The 22,812-nt window shown below is 45.6% G+C and overlaps 2 protein-coding genes across 6 annotated transcripts; one reads left to right on the top strand and one right to left on the bottom strand.

Annotated features, from left to right (window-relative positions):
• On the bottom strand, positions 1–14,133 carry CCT3 (chaperonin containing TCP1 subunit 3). The gene is made up of 14 exons (XM_050930672.1): positions 14,002–14,133; positions 12,262–12,323; positions 10,572–10,622; positions 10,412–10,474; positions 8,660–8,756; positions 7,567–7,684; positions 6,908–7,094; positions 5,227–5,376; positions 4,662–4,794; positions 3,857–3,938; positions 3,365–3,545; positions 2,061–2,306; positions 1,237–1,368; positions 1–377 (listed from the first exon to the last, which is right to left on the bottom strand). The coding sequence occupies exons 1-14, from the start codon at positions 14,030–14,032 to the stop codon at positions 273–275; spliced, it is 1,638 nt and encodes a 545-aa protein (XP_050786629.1). The 5' UTR covers positions 14,033–14,133; the 3' UTR covers positions 1–272.
• Positions 14,134–14,318: 185 nt separating this feature from the next.
• On the top strand, positions 14,319–18,789 carry TSACC (TSSK6 activating cochaperone). Of its 5 annotated transcripts, none has more exons than XM_050930682.1 (5): positions 14,319–14,456; positions 15,364–15,449; positions 16,487–16,516; positions 17,867–18,019; positions 18,397–18,789. In XM_050930682.1, exons 1-5 carry the CDS (start codon positions 14,425–14,427, stop codon positions 18,603–18,605), a joined length of 510 nt encoding a protein of 169 aa, XP_050786639.1. In that variant the 5' UTR covers positions 14,319–14,424; the 3' UTR covers positions 18,606–18,789. The 5 variants fall into 5 exon arrangements, with proteins under 5 accessions (XP_050786639.1, XP_050786637.1, XP_050786640.1 ...); XM_050930680.1 differs by having other exon boundaries at positions 14,319–14,482; positions 15,381–15,449; XM_050930679.1 differs by lacking the exon at positions 14,319–14,456 and adding an exon at positions 14,792–14,892 and having other exon boundaries at positions 15,381–15,449.
• Positions 18,790–22,812: the final 4,023 nt, after the last annotated feature.

Below are 22,812 nucleotides of genomic sequence, written 5' to 3'. Positions count from 1 at the left end.
CAGGAGCGACACATTTTATTGTTGAAGCAAACAGCAGAAGTTACAGTATATACTTAATTTAAGTGTCAGTGTCTCTAAACAGGACAGGAACGCACACGTGACAGCAGCCCGTTCCCCACAGTCATGGACCTTCCCTCCCACCCACTGACTTCAGACAAACTAATACTCAATACTCAGACTGCGTCCAGGCCCAGGCCCAGGAGATGCAGTGGTAATTTTGTTAGGCTGTTTCCATACTGTAGTTCAAGGCGCATGGTTCCTCAAATCTCCTCTTACTCCTGGGCTGCATCTGGAGCTCCAGTCGATTTGCTTTGATCACCACCCTTTTTCTTATGCCCCGAAACGATGTCATCGATACGGAGAAGAAGGACGGCAGTCTGGGGAGAAAAATCCCAGGGCTGGGTCAGGAAGAGGATGTGCTGCAGCTCGTGCACCTTGCTGAGGTAGCCAGCTTTCGCTGAGGGCTTGCACGCACTGTATTCCCACCAATTTAACTAATTTGATTCTTAAACCAATTTGCAGTGGTGTAAAAAAAAAACTTGTGCTCAATCCAGGGGAGACCCCACTGAATGCTGCTCTGAATTACTGCAATGCCTGCTTTTAAATCTGATCAGCAGCCTTTGCTTTCAGTTCTTGGTAGTTTGTCCATTTATATCACAGGAGAACAACAGTTAACCCAAGCACACACACTTCAATCCTGTTGAGTCCCAAAGTACTTCACACCTTACCGCAATGCAGCCACCTCTGTGGTAGAACATGGTAGCTGCTTTAACAGCAAACAGCAACACGACATGGTGGGAAGTACTGAAAATACAGAATCCTAGAGTAACTAGGTGGAAGGCATTTAGATACAGAAACCTGGCTGGGAGATAAAGCTGATAGGAAAAATGTTTAAAGTTTTCTGGTGATGTGCAGGAAGGGATAGAGTAACTGGTTTAACCTACCACACCACCAGTCTACTGAATGTTCAAATCTTAATCTGTGGGAGAGAGAGGAAAGAGTCGTTTGATCAAACCAATTGGTTAACCACGATGCAGGACACACCGTCCTACCAACTGGATCCCAGAGGTATGTTCTTTGACCTGGATTTCTCAGACTGTGGCAACATCCAGCCACAGATAGCACGGGCCACAATATCTACCAACCTTATAGGTATGGAGACATAGTGGCAATTTCTTCCCTTCCCGCACACCATTTCCTGCTCTAGACACTCAAACTCATCAGTTGCTTCCTTACCTCCACAGCTGTCTTGTAGGTCTGTAATTTGACAGCTAAAGGCTCCCAGATCCCCAGATCCTTCATGTCCACTAAGGCTCCAGTCTCGCCATTTACTCCCCAAGTCTGACTGCCTTCCTGAGTGTGTTTTGCCTGTAATAAATTGGTAATAAAGTCTCAGACCAACCCACCTTTCTGAAGGAAAACTGAAACACAGATTCCGTCAGTTTTCTATGCAGATAGCAAGGAACCATTACAATTTTAAACATGTGTAAGTTTTAAAGGGACAGCCGTTTTATTTATATGGAGAACAGCACTGAAACTGCACTAAACACTAACCAGATTTAGAGTCATCAACCGAAGACAAATTAACTCACCAGCTTTGTTAGTAAGATCTGAAACTAAGTGTAAATAAAACTGAACATTTATTTCTAAATCTTCTATGTCATTTGCTTAATTTTGGCATATTCACTCAGTTCAGACTCGTCAGTTTCACTTTCAGGTTCTCATGCACTAGCCAAAGCTGCAATATCTGGGTACAAACATTGCAGAGAAATGCAAAATAATTTTCCATTGATTTAACAAACAAAACTTGGAGATTGTGTCTGTATGTATTAGGTTTTGTAAAAAACTGTTACAAAGCTGAAATCTAGGTCCCCAACAATCTGACATGCTACCATTACCAAACAATCTTTCATGCTATTTCTACTCGCCCAACTAGCTAGGGTTTCCAAGATGAAAATATATTTTAGAGCTGAAAAAAAGAGAGAGGCTGATAGTAACTAGCTCTTTGGAGTAGTTTTTCCTGCCAGCTAGAATCCCATGGACTACACCCTTACCCTTACCCTTAGTGAGGTTAGCACGCGGATGGTACTGGCTCCACAGTTCTGAATCAGTGTTCTTGGAATGACTTCCAGAGCCTGGGCGACTGCACGGTAGGGCCACTGCTCCACTCCTGTCATGACTTTAGACTTTTCTGTCAAAGCGTGAGAAACAGCCATCTCTGTAGCGCCCCCTCCTGGCACCAGCTGAGGATCTACTAGGACATTACGACACACCTGCATGGCATCCTGGAGGTTGCGTTCCACCTCCTGCGAAAAAAGAAAAAGACAAAGATATGATAGTTTTGCAGGTTTGCTTATTTAAAGCACAACAGCAGCATGCCAGAGGCTACAGAGCACAGTCTGGCCCATAGAATAAGGCCAATATTAAAAACTGCACCAATATGACATGGCTCCTGTTTACAGGAACACTCAATACTGCTTCAAGTTCTCATCTGAGGCAGCAAGGCTTGCAGGTTTAAGCAAGAGATTAGGCACCAGCAGATCTGTGTTCTACTCCCAAATCTAGGAGCCACCAAGTTAGTTCCGTATGTCTTAGACAAGTCAGGTGACCATTATGTGCCTCATTTTACTTCTCTCTGCCAGATATGGGATCAAGAAGGAATTTTCACTCCGATCAGACTGGCAGGAATGCACCTTGGGGGGGTGGGAGGGTTCCTTCCTCTGCAGCACGGGGAGTGTTGGGTTCACCTGGGCATACTTCACCTATGCAATTCGCTGCCATTGCAGTGCCCTTGGGCATTTCTGGCAACTTGTTCTCTCCTTATGCCACACATCATTTTTGCCTCCTGAGCACTGAAATGCTTTAGTCTAAGTTTTTGGGCTCAATACAGGGTGAAATTCAATGACCTGTGATACACAGAAAGTGAGACTAGATGATCTAAATGGTCCCTTCTGGCCTTAAACGCTATGAAACGATTTTAACATAAAAGATATATTTGAAAGGTGTTTTAACATCCTTGATATAAGGTGCTACGCAGAGGAAGCTGTCATAGGTGAAGTGCTATTAAAGGCCACACAGATGTCCACTGGTCAATTGTTTACACTGGGAAATATACATTTTCGCTTTTCCTATGCAGTGTTTAAGGCTGGAATTCCTTGTAAACCATCAACTCTCCCATTTTTCCAAACCATTTCACATTTGAGAGAGATCTGCTAGCAGTAAATCTTGTCACACAAGATGGCTCTGCATGGCAATGGAAAGCTGCTGGCAATTAGAAAGATGCTATGATGATGAATTAGTAAGCTTCTTTCCAAGGAACTCCGCCTCCTGGCATCAAGAGACGGACTATCATGCCACAACTTACTGCTAGGATTTCCTTGCTGGCTCCACGCAGCATGATAGTGCAGGCCTTAGGGTCTTTGCAATCTGTGATGAAGGTGAAATACTCATCTCCTATTTTCTTAACTTCAAAAAGCCTGGCTCCAGTCCCCACGTCCTCGTCACGCAGCTCGTCTGTGCGGCTCACAATACGAGCTCCACAGGCCCTGCCACAAAGGAACAAAACAGAAATCCTTCGCTGTAGTTTGGGTTGCAGTAGAGTGGAGAGGCCCTATATGATCAGGGCCCCACTCTGCTGGGTGCAGTACAAACGTGTAGCACAGACAGTCCATGCCCTAAATGTCCAAAATAGTTTGTAAGCTGAAGTGCAACACGCGAATAAGTGAGAGTTAGGGGGAGGGACTGAGGTAACAGTGAAAGTCCTGCTGAAATCAACAGTGCTATGCATGTGTATAAATACTACTCAACGCGAGTGAGGGCTGCACAACATGGCTCTCAACAACGAAGGTCTGTTCACCTGGCGATTCTGTTGTTGTCTGTTTTCCTCACTCTGCGGATGGCTGTAATGTTGGCTCTGATCAGGTAGTGCTGGGCCAAGTCTGAAACCAAGTTTGCACAGAAATTATTTTACATGGAAGAGTCGCCACAGACAGTTTCTACAGCTGATGATACGCAGGTTTGGTTTAAGGTTTATCACCACTCTGGAAACCTACACCAAGGATTATGGAAAGAAAAGAACCTGGTGCTCAACACTTCTCCTAGACCAACAGCAAAGAAAAATGTTCCAGTGCTGCTTGGATAAAACTGTATTAGACATTCCAGACCCAGCTCCTCTATATTTTGCCAGGTTCTTGTTCTCAATAGTGTTAAATACATTATCAAACCATGGGTCAAACCCTGAGAAAAGTTAAGCATCCACAGAAGTCACTGGAATCACAGGGGTCAGGTATCAGCTTAAAATAAATCATCCAGTAGGATGCACAGTCTGTATAAGTATCAACATCTGACTGACTAACAGTGGAATCGCAAGCTTCCCAATTAGCATCTGTACAGCGGGAGGGTGGCAGTTACCCTAAGCAAGCTACGCATCCAGAAAACTTAACAAGCTGGAGATTTATCTTTTACCCACCCACCCTGGCTGTCTACAGAGTGAGAGAGTTTTTAGCACTCCATAAATATAAGAGCCTGCTTTAATATTTTCTCTCTGAAAGGCAATATTCAGAACTTGTTACCACTCTCTCACTTGTTAACACTAAAGGATCATGCTGAAACACAACTACAGTTATATTTGTCCATCACTCCAGGCAAATCATATACATTACCAGAGATTCCTTTCTCTGTGATGATGAGATCCGGTTTGACCCTTATCAAGTCCTCACAGATCTGCTGAATGTATTCTTCCTCCATTTGCAGGATGCGTGCAAAGTCTTCCTCACGGGTAATTTCAATATCAGTCTGCATAGAAAGAGGTTTAAGGGTCTTAGTCTCTTTTCCAGGGTTTTAACATAACTACAATGCATGTCCCTTATTTAAAACAATCATACTCCATTTTTCTTGTCCGTTCAACTGGTGCTAAGACAGACTGAACAGAGAAGAGGTGAAAGGAATCATTAGTACCCAATGAAAAGCTGTTGATCCGATGAGAAAGACATTACACCAAGGCTTACCATTAGTGTAGCACCAGAGTATTTCATTGTTAATTAGGATGGAGATGTGTTTCTATGTATATTTTACTCATACTTGGCTCTATGCAAGACTTGAGCTGCAAGAAACCCTGGAGAAGCAGAAGAGAACATTCAAAAAGCCCTGCCCATTATGGCATTGTTGGCTCTTTTCACCAGCATCATACAAAGACCTGCAGACATCTTTACACAAGACCTGCCTTACCTGGCTCTCTCCTTTCTTGTACTCCAGCGAACAGTCCAGAAGCACAATGCGTGGATTCTTGATATAGCGACGCATCCTTGGGTGAGTTACGTCTTTGTTTACCATGATTCCACGCAAGACACAAGACTCTTCGATTATGCCACCTGGAATCTGACAGACACATGCAGGTCGTAGGTGAGAGTTATCGAAGAAAATGAGAAGACAAGTAACTCTCCAGATGACTGGGAAACTGATACAAATTTGGCAGATTGTAATCTCTAGCACGAATTTATTTTTAAAATTACAGCAAACAAACCAGTTTATACTTAAGGAGGAATCAGTTGCTTCCAACAAATTGTAAGGCCCTTTAGAAGGCTGAGGAGAGATTCCCAAAGGTATTTAGACACATAATAGGTTCCCACAATTTACAAAAGCGCCTACACAGATTGGGAACCAGACTCCCACTGATTCTCTACGGGAGTCAGACACTGAACCTATCCAGGTGCTTTCATAAATCCCCCCCAGGAGCCTAAATATTGGTGTAAAGCTGGCCCCACTTGTCCTTAAGTTTTAGCCCTATTTCTTCACCATTCCTTTTGCACACTTTGTTTGACACATTGGCTTATTACCCCTTTTACAATCCCACAGCATTCTTGGAACCAATGCGTGGCTTCTAGTTTTGATTGCTGTCCTTTTCCACTACACTGTGCAACAGGCTAAGTTTCTACACTTGGATGCCTAATTTTAGACATCCGCTTTTGAAAACTGAATTCCAAAATAAGACTTCTCCTTTTCCAATAGTGCTTTTCAAACACATTAGCATCACTAGTCTCCTCTGAAGTAGTTAGCCCCATCATACAGATCAGTAAACGGAGGCACAAAGTGGTCATGTGACCTGCCCCAAGCCACACCCAGGAGTAGAACACGGGCACCCCAATTCTCTAGCCACTAGAGGATCAGTTCTCCACTCTGCAAGGCTGAATACTGGTTCCAATGCCTTTATTTTCAGAATTTAAGAATTACTTTATGAGAGCACAAGCCCATAAGTGTACGAGCAGAATGGAAAGCTCTCAGAAGTCTATCCCATGAAAATCTGTGTCTGTGCTTTTGAAATCAAATGAATGGGCTTAAAACTGTACTTGGTTTCAGTACTGAAAACAGAATGTGCACTCTGTCTTAACTACTTGACTTGTTCTGGCCATGGTAGACCATACTAAGGGAACTACTGCAAGCTGGCCTAAACTGTTAGTACCTGAGAAGACACAGAAGGCTCTACTTACATTCCATTATTTGTGATACGTTCCTGGAAGTCTGAAAAATCAGATACTCCCCTCTCCCACCAATATTACTTTTTTTCCATTTAGCAAAGCTGGTTTCTAAAACCTTGAAATTCATTCCTTCCCCAACTCCCATTCCCTTCACTGTGCCGCAGCATCAAAGAAGATGCACAAAGTAGAATAGATTCCCAAGGACTGAATTCCTGTTGACTTCGCAGCCGCAGAGCACAAAGCCTTTCCCACAAGGTCCTACATTAACATAATTTAGTATTTACATTATTATAGTGTGTAGTAGCCCCAGTAATGGAAGGGACCCCGTTATGCTAGATGCCGTACACACACAGAGCACACATTGTAGCATCAGAAAATTGCTCTGCCATTAGCAGAGAGACACAGAAAGAAGCGAGGGTCAAAAGCACACTTACCTTTTCTACTTTTGCATAATTCTTGATGTCAATTTCCTTTCTACCATTTTCCTCAAACTCCACAGTCTTGACAGCATCAAGGGCAATGCTACAGGCCAAGGCAGACCAGTGGCTTATCGCTTTGGTGTTTATAGCACTCTTTATTATATTCAGCATCATCTCTCTGTTGTTCACGTCAACTGGAGTGCTAGAGCAAAGAACAAACAGCACACGGGGTATTATTCACAGTACAGAAGGAAAAGATTTAGTAAATAACCCAGTCCAGTTCTCTGAAGTTGCAAGACTATTCCCTATAGGGAGTGATCTTCCCCACACTGAGAGATGGTTAAAGATCAGACACGCTTAGCAATAATCAAATTACTGTGGGTCTGCTCAGAGACACTAGCCCGGAGGTATCGCCATTCAAATATCTATTCAATGTACTATGATAATTAACAGACAAACACAGAAATACTCGTCTATAACATCCTCCCCCCCAAATAGAGCCATAAGAACTAGGTTTACTTTATCACCATTGACACTTGCTAACTTGTGTGGCTATACAAACTGATTTCTAGACCTCCCTTTGAGTTATACTTTGCTGGGCTGAATCACCAGAGTTTCATCTTTACCCAGAATTGCACAGAGAAATAACTCCAAATCCAACCAGCACTGCTTACCTGATTTTGTTCAGACTGCTGATCATATCATCCAGAGCTTTACGATATGCACCAATGATCACAGTTGGATGCATCTGCTGTTCTAGGAAGTGCTCGGCAACAGCCAACATCTCTCCAGCTAAACAAAAAACAAAGACAAGTTAGTGGGAACTGGTGGCACATCAAATAAGGGACACCTAAAGCACGTGCTACCTATTTTAGGAGCCTTGTAATCACCAACACGTATCTTCTATATTTAATCATGATCATTTGCTTAAACTAAAATATAAGCTCTTGAAGGCAGGGAATTGCCTTCAGCTAAAGAAGACCAGTGGCAATGAGTCTCAGAGCCCAGGTCAACTGACTCAGTCTTGAGGGGCTTGCGCTGTGCGATGAAAAATAGCAGTATAGACATCTGGGCTCAGGCTGGAGCCCGGCCTCTGAAACCTGGTGGGAGGGTCTCAGAGCCCAGCCTTCAGTGAAAGCCCTGCAGCGCAAGCCCGACTCAGTTGACCTGGGCTCAGACTCACTGTCATGTTTGTTTTTTTCCTGTGCAGACATACCTTTACTTGTATGCAAATGGCCTAGCTCATTTTGGTGATAAAAACCCATCATATTCAGGCTTTCCCTAGCATAAAACTGTTAAGGGGTGCTCTGAGCATGCTCCCTGCATCTCTATCAGCAAATGGAAAATGTGGGTTCCTTAGCAGGAGACTCTCACAAACCCAGCGTACAAGGGGAAAGAAAATTTTAAGTGACTGCAATTCTTGGAGGCATACTGGGGGGGGAGGAAGAGAGAAGGAGGTACCCCTTGGATAGTAACTCCTCAGTGCCAAATCACAAAAAATTGGTGCACAAAAGCAAAATACTTAGCCCTTAGCCATCCATCAATCCACATGGCAAGTTGTCCAAAGTTTCCACTTTGTTTGCCAAAGACAGAAGCCAGTTTTAGAGAAAGTGGCTCATAATTAATGAGACAGCATTTGTCAATATCTCACAAATAGAAGAGCTTCAATGCGAATGTTAAAATGAATATCACTTTGCCATAGATGTATTAACCAAAACACAACAAACTTTAGCTACAATCCCTCCTTGATTTAAAGCATGTCCTCACCAAGGATAATTACAGATGTGGTCCCATCTCCAACCTCTTCATCCTGAGTACGGCTGATCTCTATCATGGATTTTGCAGCTGGGTGCTGGACCTGAATCTGCAGGGAAGAAAACAAAATGAGAACACTTGGTCTAGAATGCAAGGTACTTGTTCACATTTAGTGGGAATGGAAAATCTGAAGTCAGTTGCGAGCCCAGAAAGGGGTTTCACCCCAGCTTGGCAAAGAATTTTCTTCCCAATACTGAGGAAGAAGATAAAATGTTACTTATGCCACATCTCCAGCAGATTTTTAGGCACTAGGAATATTCTTGATATTTAAAAAAAAATATCTGCGTGGAAAGAGAGCAATGGTTGGTGTCTCTCTCTCTTTCTGAAGGCCTCAGTTGGTGAAAGCCAGTAGCCAGTGATAGATGCAACAAACAGTCATAACAATAAATTAATGTGGAAGTTACACCAGCCTTGCAAAACCATTATGAAAATGTATTACCCCAAGTGCAAAATAAACTTGTGTTAAGCAAGGATAATGAAAATCAACTAGTGATATTTTACTCATCCCAAGCAAACAGATCAATAGAATTGTGTAAGTTGACTTACCCTACAATACACACTTTCCTTTTCAATTAGAACAGAGGTGTCATCCGTATTTAATAGAAATTATACAAATTGTAAGTGTCGCAGGCCAGGGACCTTGCCTCTAACATGTCAGTAAAACACCTACCACTATTGGCACTACATAAATTAGTGTCATAATGACACAAAGACAAAATTCAGACAATGAGGCAAATTCTACTCTTGGGGGCATATGTGCACTTAAGAGAATTTAACTGCAAAATTAGCAGTTGTAACTCCAGGATGCAGCCTGGAGAGAGCAGGGAGAGGTACCATTCGGCCCCACAGGACCCCAGTGCTCTCATTCCCCACTGAAAGCTCAGACTTCTGGGCAGCAGGCCCCTTCTCCACTGCTAACCTGCCCACAGTCCAGGCTGTGCACATGCAAGCACTTCTATCCCTGGCTGCAGTCCTGCAAATCTGCCAGCAGCTAGACTTTCCATATGGAGTGAGGGTGCCAGGGGCCCTCATGGCAAAAAAAAAGTTACCAATAAATGTCAAGCCTATTGCAAATATTCAGACCAATTAATACTGTACTCAATTGGACAATATTGGTTTTAGGTAAAACTTTTATATTACAGGACAGTTCTTATGAACAGGGTTGCTATTAAGCACAATCTACTGTATAAACATTTTACAGAGTTGTGGGCTTGGTCTGGGGTTTGTTTTTTGCCACCAACATATTTTTGTATAAATATTTCTCATTTGTTAACTCTACTGAAACTTACCCCCTCAGCCAACCACAGTAAAAGAGGAACGATGTAATGGGATCTGAATTTCAGACTGTTAACATTTATTTTGCTTTAAATTTAAGACAACTAAATATTTATCAGTTGCAAGGTAACAAGCTCTACAGGCAAATCTGTACAAGTTACATATGCATATACCCTGAAACACATTTATGTGCCAAGAATGAGGCTACAAGTGGTTCTGTATTGAGAAAATTAGTAGCAACAGGAACTCAACAAGTTCATTGTCCATCCTCTGTCTGGGTTGGGAGGATACTGTTTTTAAATACTATATAAGGGCTAGATGTGATTATTTTCTAGAGTTGACAAAATCACTGCAAATGTACATTGGCAACGTAATGTGGAAATCACCGAGTATCTGCTTAAGAAAAAGGTATCAAAACTGAAGACTCACTTCTCTAAGAATAGCATTGCCATCATTGGTCATCACAATTCCACCCATTGGATCCAGAAGCATCTAAATTAGATAAGAGAAACAGTATACAGATTGATCTTTAAGATACATAGCACTTCTAAGCAGAGTCCAGTGCAAAGACTACAACAAAAGCTCTTACCTTCATCATAGCTCTTGGTCCCAAACATGTTCGGATAACATCAGCAATGGTCTAAAATGAAAGAAAAGTAAGATGATGCAGGAGTTGTTCATAACGAATGTATGTTCTGCCCTTTATTTTTTTTTTGAAGCAAAACTCATGAGGAGGGGAAGAGAAAATATCAAGTGATAAGCCACTAAGCTGAATGTTACAGTTTTTATAGCAAAAAGTGTCTGATGTTAATATTTAGAGTGTGAGTGAGAGAAAAATTCAATCCTAGTCTGTATTGCCTCAGTTCATTAACCTCTTATTACCAGACCTCTTCGCCACTAAACATGAACTTTGTGTGTTAAAACTCAGTGACAGTATATTCTAACTGACAGCATCAAGAGTTAAACATGAACAGGAAAGGTCTGAAACTCCTATTTCTAATATAACTATAATAGTACTAGTTAGGAAACATTTGACATATACGTAGTAAGGAAAGCATATATAGAGAGGGCACACACTTTAGTTTAAAGCCAGCTAGCGAGCTGGACAAAACTGTTGTCCTGCTCATGCATGATTTAATATTGTGATATTAATTGCTGAACAAATGTAAGCAATCCTGAGGGTAGGAAGGCACTACCCATAGATATACTAATACATAACTGTCCCTTGTGAAAAGTAGACACCTTCCGCCAAAACATCCAGAATTAGCTAGTGTCAGGAGTAAGATAATGAACTAGGTGGACCCTTGGCTATGAAGGCTGCGTCTTTGTGCATAGCCCCATGAAATGTTTCAATACATTTATGCAATTAGTCAGTACTGAGGTACCTATATACCAATAGACTAGTGTTTGATGGTACAGAGCGCCTTTTATATACGAGTTACCAGTACAAAACTCTTTACAAAGAAATAGATAGGCCTTAAATAGCCATATATTATTACCTAGATATCACACATGAGGTTATGAATTCCTAGGCACATTGTGCATGTTGCAATAAGGATTAGGTGTGTGGTTTCTACTTTGGAACTGCATGTAAATAACATTGAAGAACTGAACTGATTCAGACTGTCTAATGTTTCAATTTTTGTCTTGTACTCTAAAATATGAGGCTACCCATTCTGACTCTAAACTATCTCCTTTCAATCCCTTGGGTCCAGCAGTCATGGTTTCATTAACACACATTCAGTGCTTCAAAATTCTAAATGGGCTTGAATAATCCCTCCAAACTACACAGAAAATGCAGACCTTGTAATTAACATAAGTGACCCAATGATTTTACAGTTCCTTGGATGAAGCAAGAGCAAGATTTAATTAGGAATGACAATACGGCTTAAAGGTTAAAACAACAGCTGCCTCTATTCACATATCAGGCACAATATTTTAACGTAATCATCTTCTCAGACATCACCCCAAACTACTTGCTAAACAAGGTGTCACAGTTCAGATGTATGCAGCATTCTGGATTAAAGCTTAATTTTTCTTCTACCCCAGCCCCCCTTTCTTTTTTTATTACTGACATCACTAGAATAAAAAGTTGTTCTATTCAATTGTACCCGTTATTTTAGCACAGCAAGGGAGTGAATGGCATTTATTCATTTGAGATTTGTAAAGAAATATCAACAAGTGGACTATAAGAAAGTCAAAGGACCTGCAAAATATGTTCCAAGCTCATTATGCTTGATTTCTAGTTCGCGAACATATTTGGTAGCATAAAACAGTACCTTAGCAGCACTGATGTTTCCAATCTGAACCTTCCTTCCAGACTCACGTTTTGAATTCTGACCTACGGCATGCAGGAAACAAAAAATAGCAACAGCATGAATATAAATGATCTTGTGAGCTCTTAATGGGAAATCCAATGCTGAGGAGGCAATACTGACAACATAGCAACGATGCAATCTTACTCATGCACACGAATTATGGAGCCATGCATTTAAATGAGAGTACGAAAGAGGTACAGCCACCAGAATAAAACTATGCCAACTTCCCCTCTTAATTTAAAAGAATATTAAAAAATAGCAACATTAAAGATTTCTAAGGTCATCTTCATTAAGTCTCATGAGTAGAAAGTATGTTTTCAAATAAGGCAATATATAAGATGTCTTGACTTGTCACCAAAAGAGGGCCAATAGTACTGAAGATTCAAGCGAGTCAATATTCCTGAGAATCTACTATAAAATTGCTATATGGTAACTTTATGGTACTCTGAAAAATTATTATTTAAAGGAATTTTTCTACAGCACCATAATAGGTAGAACAACATTATAAGTGTTAAGTTTCCATACTGCTCCTCAATGACCCATTACCTGCCATACATAAAATAGTGTGTATTGATTATACTCATAACCGAGACTAACACCCATATTAGACGATCTTCTCCTGTCACAACGGTCTGCCCCAAAGAAACCCCACCCGCATTAAATGTGATGTCATTTATTTATTGCAAGCCCAGCTTGGATAAGCAAGGGATCCTTTTGGGGAGAGGGGGAGAAAACAAAAATGGAGGTGGGATGGATAGCTCAGTAGATTGAGCAATGGCCTACTAAACCCAGGGTTGTGAGTTCATTCCTTGAGGGGGCCATTTAGGGATCTGGGGTAAATCAGTACTTGGTCCTGCCAGTGAAGGCAGGGGGCTGGACTCGATGACCTTTCAAGGCCCCCTCCAGCTCTATGAGATTTTTCATATTGAGATATACCTGAGTGAAATAACGGGAAGGAAGGAGTGAAAACTCCCACCCTCAATATTGGGAGGGACTCCAAAAACAGAAATAAACTCAATACAAGCAGGCTACAAAAGAGGATCCCCAAATAATGGGGGGGTAAGTAATGTGAGATGGGAACCCAAACAGGAAGAAATGCCAATGTAGAGAACTACAAAGGGGTAGGGAGACCCCAAGGTGGGAGGGGAACATATGAGGTACCTCACACAAGAGAGACCAAAAGGGGAGAGCACCACCAACCCAGTGGGACACACATGAGAAGAGAGAGGCTGTAAAACAAGAAGGGGGAATAGACAAGGGATAACCTAAAAGTGGGAGGTTACCCAAACTACAGGAGGAACAATGGAGACCCAAGCGAGAAGAAACCCCAGTGAGAGGCAGTGACCCCAATGGGGGGGGGACAATATGAGGGAAGATCAGAGGAAACTCGAGGAGGCAGCACAGGCGCCAGAGAACTGACATGTGAGGCGATGGGGGGGGGGGGGGAAGGAACAAGAGGGAAATGGGGGGGGCGGGGAGGAGGGTTATGGGAGGCTCGTGGGGAGGGGGAGGGGGAGAGGCAGGGGCACGGGCAGAACCTGACGGGAGGGGCGCAGGGAGACGGTGCGGGGGGGGGGTTATTGGCGACCCCGATGGGGGAGGGGAGAGTTTCCAGGAGGCCCCGAGGGTGGGGGAGGGGTTACGAGAGACCCTGGTGTCGGGGAGACACAATCTGGGGCGCGCCCCCCCCTTCACACTCACTGAGCACGAGCACGGGGCGTTGGCCCATCATCCTGGCGGCGGCGCGGAGCAGAGGACCCGGCGCGGAACCTTCTGGACACACGCCGAACAACGCCGCTTCAGCGCGCCGTGTGACACCCTACCCCGCCCGCCGCCGCGTCCACCAATCGCCGACCGAGCCGAACGCCCGGCACCCAATAGGGATACAGGACCTCACATGTAGGACCCGCCCCCCACACTTCACCAAAAGCTCGGTTGAGCGGTGACTCCCCGCGCGTGGGCCCTCGATTGGAACGGCCGCTGTTGGGAGAGGAATAGTGCGCATGCGCTTCCAAAAGTCGGGAGACCGCGCCTGCGCGATTATTCGGACGAGGTGATTTCACACATGCGCAGTGCCCAGGGTCGTGGTGAGGCGCATGCGTACAAGCTCCAAGCAGCGGTTGGATGGACAGAGACGGGGAGCGTGGGCTGCGTCTGTTGCGTTCGGATTTCGGCTATAGAGGCGAGTGGGGAAGAGAGCAGAAAGCGCCAGGCTGCTGGCTGTCGCCGCTCTGGAGGACTCTAGGAGTCCCAGTCCCTTCCACCGAGGCATGCTGGGAATTGTAGTCTTACCCAGCGGCTCCCTCACACTGGGGCATCATGGGAGTTGTAGTTTGTTAATGAGCCATGTTGGCCCATATGACCTGTCCTACCATGCACAACATGGGGCCTAGATGCATATTATCTTTGGGGGCCAGTGCTGTGTTGGATGCCACTCACTGACCACCTCACCACAGCTGCCATCCATGCACAGATGCATATTATCTTTGGGGCCAGTGCTGTGTTGGATGCCACTCACTGATCACCTCACCCCAGCTGCCCTCCATACACAGTGCAGCCGGGACTTATGGAGCAAAAACAGCCATTGCCCCTGTAAGAATGAGTTCTTGACTTGTAAATGTGTTTTTTCTCTCTCTTTCAATGTTAACATAACTATGAATCGGCCAACGCATATGTTGCCATAGTCCACTGTGGATGGAAATAGAACTGTCTGGTTGTGTGTCAGAGGCCCTATACTGCTATAATCTAATGAAGATTCTCCTTTAGCCTCAAAGTGAAGGACCTGTGCATTTGGAGCAGAGAGTTTGAACTCTAGCCACCTATTTAAATGGTGTAAATCGCCTGTATAGCTGTTACTGTAAAGTTCCAAGTGGTCACAGCTTTATTACGATATAACATCTTTTTGTATATTCTAATTTTTTTCATTCTTTTTAACCACCACGGTTTAAAAAGAAAGAATACAGTATAGGTCTCTAGCTAGCACACACAGCCAAGAAGAAAGTTACATTCTAGTCTGTGTGTTTCCAACTTCCTTCCTTTAAAATATTCCCTTGGATAACATAGCTCTTTCTTTTCCATAGGCACAAGCTCTGTTCCTCATCAGATGGAGCCAGAAACAGATGCTCAGGAAGAAAAACAACACTGGAAAAGTATGTTGAATGCATTTCTACTTCAGACACAAGCCAACCTTTAAAGGCCAAATTGGAATTTTTGCAGTGAAATTGACATAAATGCTCCCCATGCCAAAACATAAGCTCTCTGGGGTAGGGTCCAACTTTTTGTTCTGTATTTGTACAGCTCCTGCCTCCATGAAGTCCTGGTCCATGAGTGAGGCTCCTAGGTTCTATTGCAATACAAATAATAAATAATATGCATACTGATTGTACTACAACTTCATATAACATAATTCCTGCTATGAGTATATGTAATTTGCATGGCATTAGGATTATGCATAGGTGCTGCTGGCTGGGTTGAGGACACTGCTTTGGAGAAGTTAGGTGCCACATATTATTGTATGTATACACACCGCCACTGAAATGCAGCTCGCAAAGGGCTGGATGATGACAGATACATAGCACAACAGAAGAAGAGAAGGGGATACTGTAGCAAATCTTTGCTTGTACAGACAGTACTGTGAGGGTCTGATTCCGAAGGGTGCTGAGCTCTGCAGGGAGTGGAGGGTGCTCAGTATCTTATAGAAACAGATCCTTAACTTTCATGAAAAGCTGATAGGAGAGTGTTGCCTAGTGACTAGAGCACTGGTCTAGGTCCGAGATGACCTGGGTTCTGTTACCAGCTCTGCCAGGCCTGCTGGGTGACCTTAGGCCAGTCACTTCCTCTCCCTGTACCTCACTTTCCCTATCTGTAAAATGGGGATAATATTATCCTCCTTTTGTTAGCACTTTGAGATTTGATGATGATAAGTTCAAGATTAGAACTAAGGATTATTATTCTCATTTACCCTAAAACCCCATTGGACCTCTCTGGCAGTACAAAGGGGCCATAAATCATAAAGTAACATCCCTTTGCACAGGCAGAGTAGTGTAAGGCAGTTTAGTGTCAATAAAGGCACTCGGTTTTGAAGGGCTCATTGCAAAGAAAAGATATCAGAGCAGCAGAAGAACTCTTCCTTCTAAGTCTTGTTATCCCATCAATACAAAAACAGTAACAGTCGTTTCTTTTGCAGATACAGTGAGACGATCCACTCAAAGCCCACGTATGTATTTCCCCAGTCTGGAATCCCCAATCTTTATACCTACTTTTACTGTAATGATTGTTACTTTAAGATTAGGTTCTTTTAACAATAGGACATCAAATAATCACAGTCAACCAAATGTGTTAACCCAGGAGTGTTAGGCAAAGATCAATCTGCCCAAATACAGAAAGATGAGAGTTAAATACTTTACCACTTCATCAAGCTGGAGATACAACCAGCAGCATGGATTGTTCTGGAAATATAATTCACTGCTGAAGTGTGTGTATATACCTTTGGCTTTTACCGTGGTCCCAAAACTCCCCAAAATTAGTTTGTGTCATTCTTACCCTAAGATTTCCATTCCAATGCAATCTGTACTTGCTATCCGAGGTTGTTGGAAATGTGTACCTAGTTTCTAGCAACAGTTATATCAGTTGGTTATTATTTTCACAAACCTCAGCAAAATAGTATTTTCTTTGTGTGCACCAAGAACAAAACTTACACAGTTTTTAATATATTTCAGTATAGAGGTTGCTGGCAAAAATGGTTAACTTTAGTATAGGTATGGCTTCTCTTAAAAATACATAATATATTGGCTATATCATTTTGGTAACACGTCAAAGCAGGTCCAGCACTCTGAGAATGGGTGATTTCTATTAGGGAACCCCGTTTGTCATTTAAACAGAAAACAACCCCCCAAAAAGGGAATATATATAAAACTGTATTTTATCCATGGTATGTCCTACACATTACCTGAGAGGCAGTATGATATTGTGGCTAGAGCTCCTGACTGCATAGTCAGAACTCCTGGATTCCGATCCAGGCTCTGCTACCGACTTGCTGTGTGGCCTTGGGCAAATCATGTCATCTTCTATGCCTCAATTTCCCCTTCTGTAAAATTATCAGGATTCCTCTCTCCATGGAGCTGGGGTAGGGATTAATTGGCTAATGTCTACAAAGCAGCATTAAGAACTGATTTTTTCATCGCCCTGCATCTGTTGTCATCATTTTCACCTGTGCGAAGCTGCTGTAAAATGCTACCGGATCAGAATAGTGGTGTTTTGCACTAGTGTAAGTGACAAGGAATAGATCCATAATATGCTACATAGTAAGTCTATTAGCCTAGTGGATGAGGTAGATGGACTGGGACTCAGGAGTTGGGTTCCACTCCTGGCTCTGCCCCCAACCTGCTGAGTGACCTTGGACTTTGCCGCTCTGTGCCTCAGTTTCCACAGCTGTAAAAGGGATAGTGATACTCGATTCCTTTGTAAAGTGCTTGGAGTCCTACTGAAGAAAAATGCTATCCAAGAGCTAGGGATTATTAATCAATAGTGAAAAACATCCTTGGAATACAAAGTCTTTTTTTGATAGGAGAGGATAACTTCGAAGGCCCTTCCTCTTCTTTTAAGAAGCTATGTCCTGCCAAACCTTCTCCCAGCTTTCTTGAGCTTCCATCTTCCCAACGGAGGCCCAGTCCAGGTCTACTCTGTGCCCAGGCTTCAAGGAAAGGACAGAAAAAATTCAGTAAGTGTTGGAACCACCCCAGCTTTAGGAAGGCAGTGTTCTAAGGAGTAGGGGGCTAGGGGTCAGGACTTCTGGAGTTTATCCTGGTTCTGGGCAAGAGCAAGGGTTAGTGGTTAGGACAAGGCACTAGGAGTCAGGGACTCCTAGGATCTATTCCTAGGTCTGTGTGACCTTGACCGAATCATTTCCCTGCTTGGTGCCTCAGTTTCCCCATTTGTAAAATGGAGATAATACCCTGTGCACTGGGCTGTGGCACAGCACAGTGAGGTTCTGGAATGCAAGTCTCTGTAAACAGGCAAAATTTCAATAGAATTACGAATCACTTAGCATTTGAGGAAGGGGAAAACCAAACAGCGCTTTGCTCCTTTTTTCTCCAGCCCCTGATCATCAGCCACAGGAATGCTACGGCCTACTGGAGTGCATGCACAACAACATCCAGATCCAAACCCAGATCGCTCTGACACAGCTGAGCATCCTGGAAGGCTTGCAGGAATCCATGAGCTTGCTTCTGGCTAGCGACGAGGAGAAGAGGAAGGAGCAGAGAGACCAGGAGGGCCTGCAAAGCTCAATCTCCTCCCCCACCTAACATAGCCATAGGTTTGGTGACTAGCTTTGATTCCCATAGTCTCATCTCTGCGGCCTAGTCTCCTTTGCGTTCACTCTGGCGCTGGCTATCAAGTGTATAGCTACAGGATTGGGGTTTGTGTTACCATGACAACTGATAGGGTTCTGCTAGAGGTGCTGCTTGGAAGTAAAACTATTGTAAATACTTTGTGTGAGTTTTCCTCAGGGCTCCTCCCTTGCAGTATATTCCAGCCATGCCTCCTCCACTGGAGACAGGGAGTAGGGTGGATACAGAACCATTATTCAAGGCCCATACCAGCTGGGGTAGCTCCTGCACAGGGAGGATTCCCAGGCAGGGCCACCCGGGGGGGGGGGGGAAGGGAGGCAATTTGTCCTAGCCCTCCCATGAGAGTTTTTCGGGGCCTCCTGAGCAGGGTCCTTCACTCCTCCGGGGGCCCGTGGCCCATGAGAGTTTTCCGGGGCTCCCGGAGCTTCTTCTGCTCCGGGTCTTCGGCAGCAATTTGGCAGCGGGGGAGGGGGTCCTTCCGCTTCGGGACCCACCACCGAAGCGCCGGGTCTTTGGTGGCAATTCGGCGGCAGGGAGCCCCCGCCGTGGGTCTTTGGGGCACTTTGGCGGTGGGTCCCGGAGCGGAAGAACCCCCTGCCGCCGAATTACTGCCGAAGTGGGGGCCCCCCACCGCCGAAGACCCCAGGCCCCCTGAATCCTCTGGGCAGCCCTGTTCCCAGGGAGCTGGTTCTGCTCATTTTAAGATCTCTCTGCGCTGCCAGAGCAGCACAAAGGGACCTGAGTGTGACTGACAGTCAGGTTCACCATCTTTCCCCAGCTGAGGCTTCCTCATTAGAAGCCAGTCATGATGCTGTGCTGTTACCTGCTTTGGCCTTGATTGTGTGTCTTCTGGCTGGGTGCAAGAGGGCTGGTTGGTTCTCTGGCACCCTGTATCTTGTGTAGTCTTTTATACATGTGCAGTGGGGGTGTAAAACTACCAAATGAGTGTTGCACACCTGCTTGGTACTGGTGTGAATAAATACATGAGGTAGAGGGCAATATGGGATGAGGCCCCATGTCTGTGCAACCATCTCACCATCACATCACAGCTGGGTAGTTCATTTCATCAGGGGATCCCAATGTTAATGAGAAGATTCCTCTCCACTTACCTCCCCTGGGACTTAAGTATCAGAGATGGAGAACATGAAGCATGGCCGAGGGGCCTGCTCTTTAAAAGTGCTGAGCACCCTCAGATCACACCATAGTGGAAGTAAGCAGCCAGCTGCCCCCATGAGTGGGCAAAACCCCTTCATCTTTTCCAGCCAGATCCAGTTAGCAATGCTGGCAGGATCCTGCGGTGTCCTGTGTGGTCAGGTGCAAACTGAAAGACAAATACAATGTACTTACCACCTGAGATTCTATTTTGATTAAATATAAATTTTGTAGAAAAAGGATACGCACACAGGTGGCTGTTCCCTTCCCTTAAGGCAGCACCATCCTCAACAGGAGTTGAAACAAGAGGAGCATTAGGTTTCTATGTTCCCCACCTATAGCTCTATTGTGAGGCAAGGTTAGAAGACTGGGGAGGGCGGCTGCTCAGAACTCTGGATGCACAGGCCAGCTGCACTGGGCTCTGAACCCCATATGAACTCTGTTTAAGAATAGTTCCAGCTAACTTGGCTTCAAACACAATCAGGAGCAGTGTGGTCCAGTGAAGAGAGGGCTGAGTTGTGGCATCTATTCCTAGCTGTACTGCATAACATTGGGTATGTCCCCCGCCCCCCTCTGTGCCTCAGTTTCCCATCTATACAATGGGGGAAATAGTGCTGCCCTGCCACAGTGGGTGTGAGAAGAAATACACTAAAAACTGTGAGATGCTCAGCTACTATAGTGATGGAGCCAGGTAAGTACCTTGGATAGACAACAACACAGATGGGGTTCTGTACATGCAAAAGATACCCTACCAACCTATGGAATATGTGAACCAGATAATAATGGGAGAGAGAAATGAAGAGACCATGGAACAATAGAGGTTTCCCATCTGATGGGTGGAGAGAGGCACAAAGCCAGTGATGCACAGAGGTCTGAGGCTCGGGAGAGAAGCAGCTTCTCCGAAGACGGCTCCTGTACCCACGGAGGGGAGATGGTGTAAACGAGCACTGGGACAGTCAGGCCCTGCTGATGCAACCTTCGGGCATGTGGCTGGTAGAACTGCAGTCTAGGTTCCAGCCTGTGCATCCCTCTCGGGGGATAGGAAGGCGGAGCTGCGAACTTGGGAGTGTGCAAGATGCAAAGCCCAGTGGGCCGCCTGCAAGCCAGCTTCACCCTTGCAACTCTGCTGGCCCGGCCCCCGGGAGCCTCCCGCTTGGACACAGCTGGGGCGTGCGCATGCGCGCTGAGCTCCCTCCCCTGCCAGCCCGCCGCGGCGGCGCCGGAAGCGGACTCCAGTTCCCAGCGTGCCCCGGGGCGGAGGCGGGTTTCCGGGCGCTCAGTGCTGACTCTGGCTTCCGGTGCCGCAGCGGTGAGAGGGGCCGCGGTCCGGGTCCGGGTCCGGGCCGGGGGGTGCGGTGCCCCGGGGGAAGGGGGATCCTAGGGGATGGGGGTTGGGGGGGACACGGGGTCGGGGGGATCCGGAGGGTTGGGGGCGCTGAGGAGGGAGGAGGGGTTCTGGGGGAGTCATGGGGTCCGGGGGATCTGGGCGGTGGGGGGGGTTGGCGGGGTCTGAGGGGGAAGGAAGGTTTGAAGGGGAGCCCAGGGGACAGTGATTGGGGGGAGCTGTGCGGGTAGGGGGGAAAGTGGGGGTTGGAGGGGAGCCCAGGAGATGGTGGTTGGGGGGAAGGTGGGGGTTGGAGGGGAGCCCAGGGGATGGGGGGGAAATGTTGCAGTTGGGGGGTCTGAGGGGGAAGGAAGGTTTGAAGGGGAGCCCAGGGGACAGTGATTGGGGGGAGCTGTGCGGGTAGGGGGGAAGGTGGGGGTTGGAGGGGAGCCCAGGGGATGGGGGGGAAATGTTGCAGTTGGGGGGTCTGAGGGGGAAGGAAGGTTTGAAGGGGAGCCCAGGGGACAGTGATTGGGGGGAGCTGTGCGGGTAGGGGGGAAGGTGGGGGTTGGAGGAGAGCCCAGGGGATGGGGGATGGTGGGGGGAGTGTTGCAGTTGGGGGGTCTGAGGGGGGAGTATGGTTTGGATGACCGTGAGGAGGGCTGTGGAAGTACATAGGGGAGGTCTCTGACACGTCGGCGCTCCATGGAGGAAAGGCAGCTAGGGAAGTTCTCCAGGCAGCCTATAATCAGGCTTGGGGTTCCTGACATGCTGCCTGTTCTGGCTCCAGAAATGCCATGGAAATGGAGCCACGTGGCTGAGAGTAGCAGCCAGGGCCTAATGCTTCCTGGTAGAAGGAGCTGTGTGTGCCGCAGAGACGGGGACAGGCAGAATGTATACTGGGCATAAGGAAGCAATGATCTGTGGCTGCAGGGGGAGGTGGTGGGAAAAGACATGACTGTGCCCTGTACAGGGGCTGAGCAGGAGATGGGAGTGAAAGAGCTGCAGTTAGCCCCCTTTTCATACTTTCATTTAAGGTAGATCACAGTTTCTCCAGCCTTTTCATGCTGTTGTCCTGTATGTGTTAGAATAGATGGGTCTTTTCCCAGACCCAGCCGCTTCACTACCTGGTTATCAAAATATAATTTCACAAGCCACTGGGAAGGGCTCTGTGATCTAAGACCACTGTTTAGGAATCACTGTAGTAGCCAATTACTCAAGACTTTGTTGTGGCTAGGGAAGGCCATGGCTCTGTAGCCTAGAAATCTCAGAACCTACAGGATGAGAGGTTTCCTGAGAGACCTATGGACAGGCATTTATATTGGCTATGATTTCAGGCTAGATCAGCAAGGTCTGGTTATCAGCTGTCAAAAGAGAGGATGAGCACAGAAAGCCAAAGGCCTGATAGGAGTGGGGTGTCAGATCATCAGGACAGAGCTCTCTCACCTTTTTTTTGTCTGGGAAGAAGTGGTTTGTGCCAGGGCTGAAGAAAAGGAGCGTGCACTTTGGAAGGGTCTGCAACCCAACAGCGTTTGGATGGGAGCGGACTGGTGTTTGAATATTTGTGTGTGAGAGTAAAGATATGAAATACATGGGCCCTCAAGTTAACACTGTCTTAAATAACATGTTCTTTGTTCTACTGCTAACAGCTGATATTAAATTGATGACTTTAAAAAGCAAACCTTT

Source organism: Gopherus flavomarginatus, chromosome 20 (assembly GCF_025201925.1).
Source record: "Gopherus flavomarginatus isolate rGopFla2 chromosome 20, rGopFla2.mat.asm, whole genome shotgun sequence".
NCBI classification, from domain to species: domain Eukaryota; kingdom Metazoa; phylum Chordata; order Testudines; family Testudinidae; genus Gopherus; species Gopherus flavomarginatus.
The sequence above is the reverse complement of the archived record's forward strand: the minus strand, read 5'-3'. Positions and strand labels throughout refer to the sequence as shown.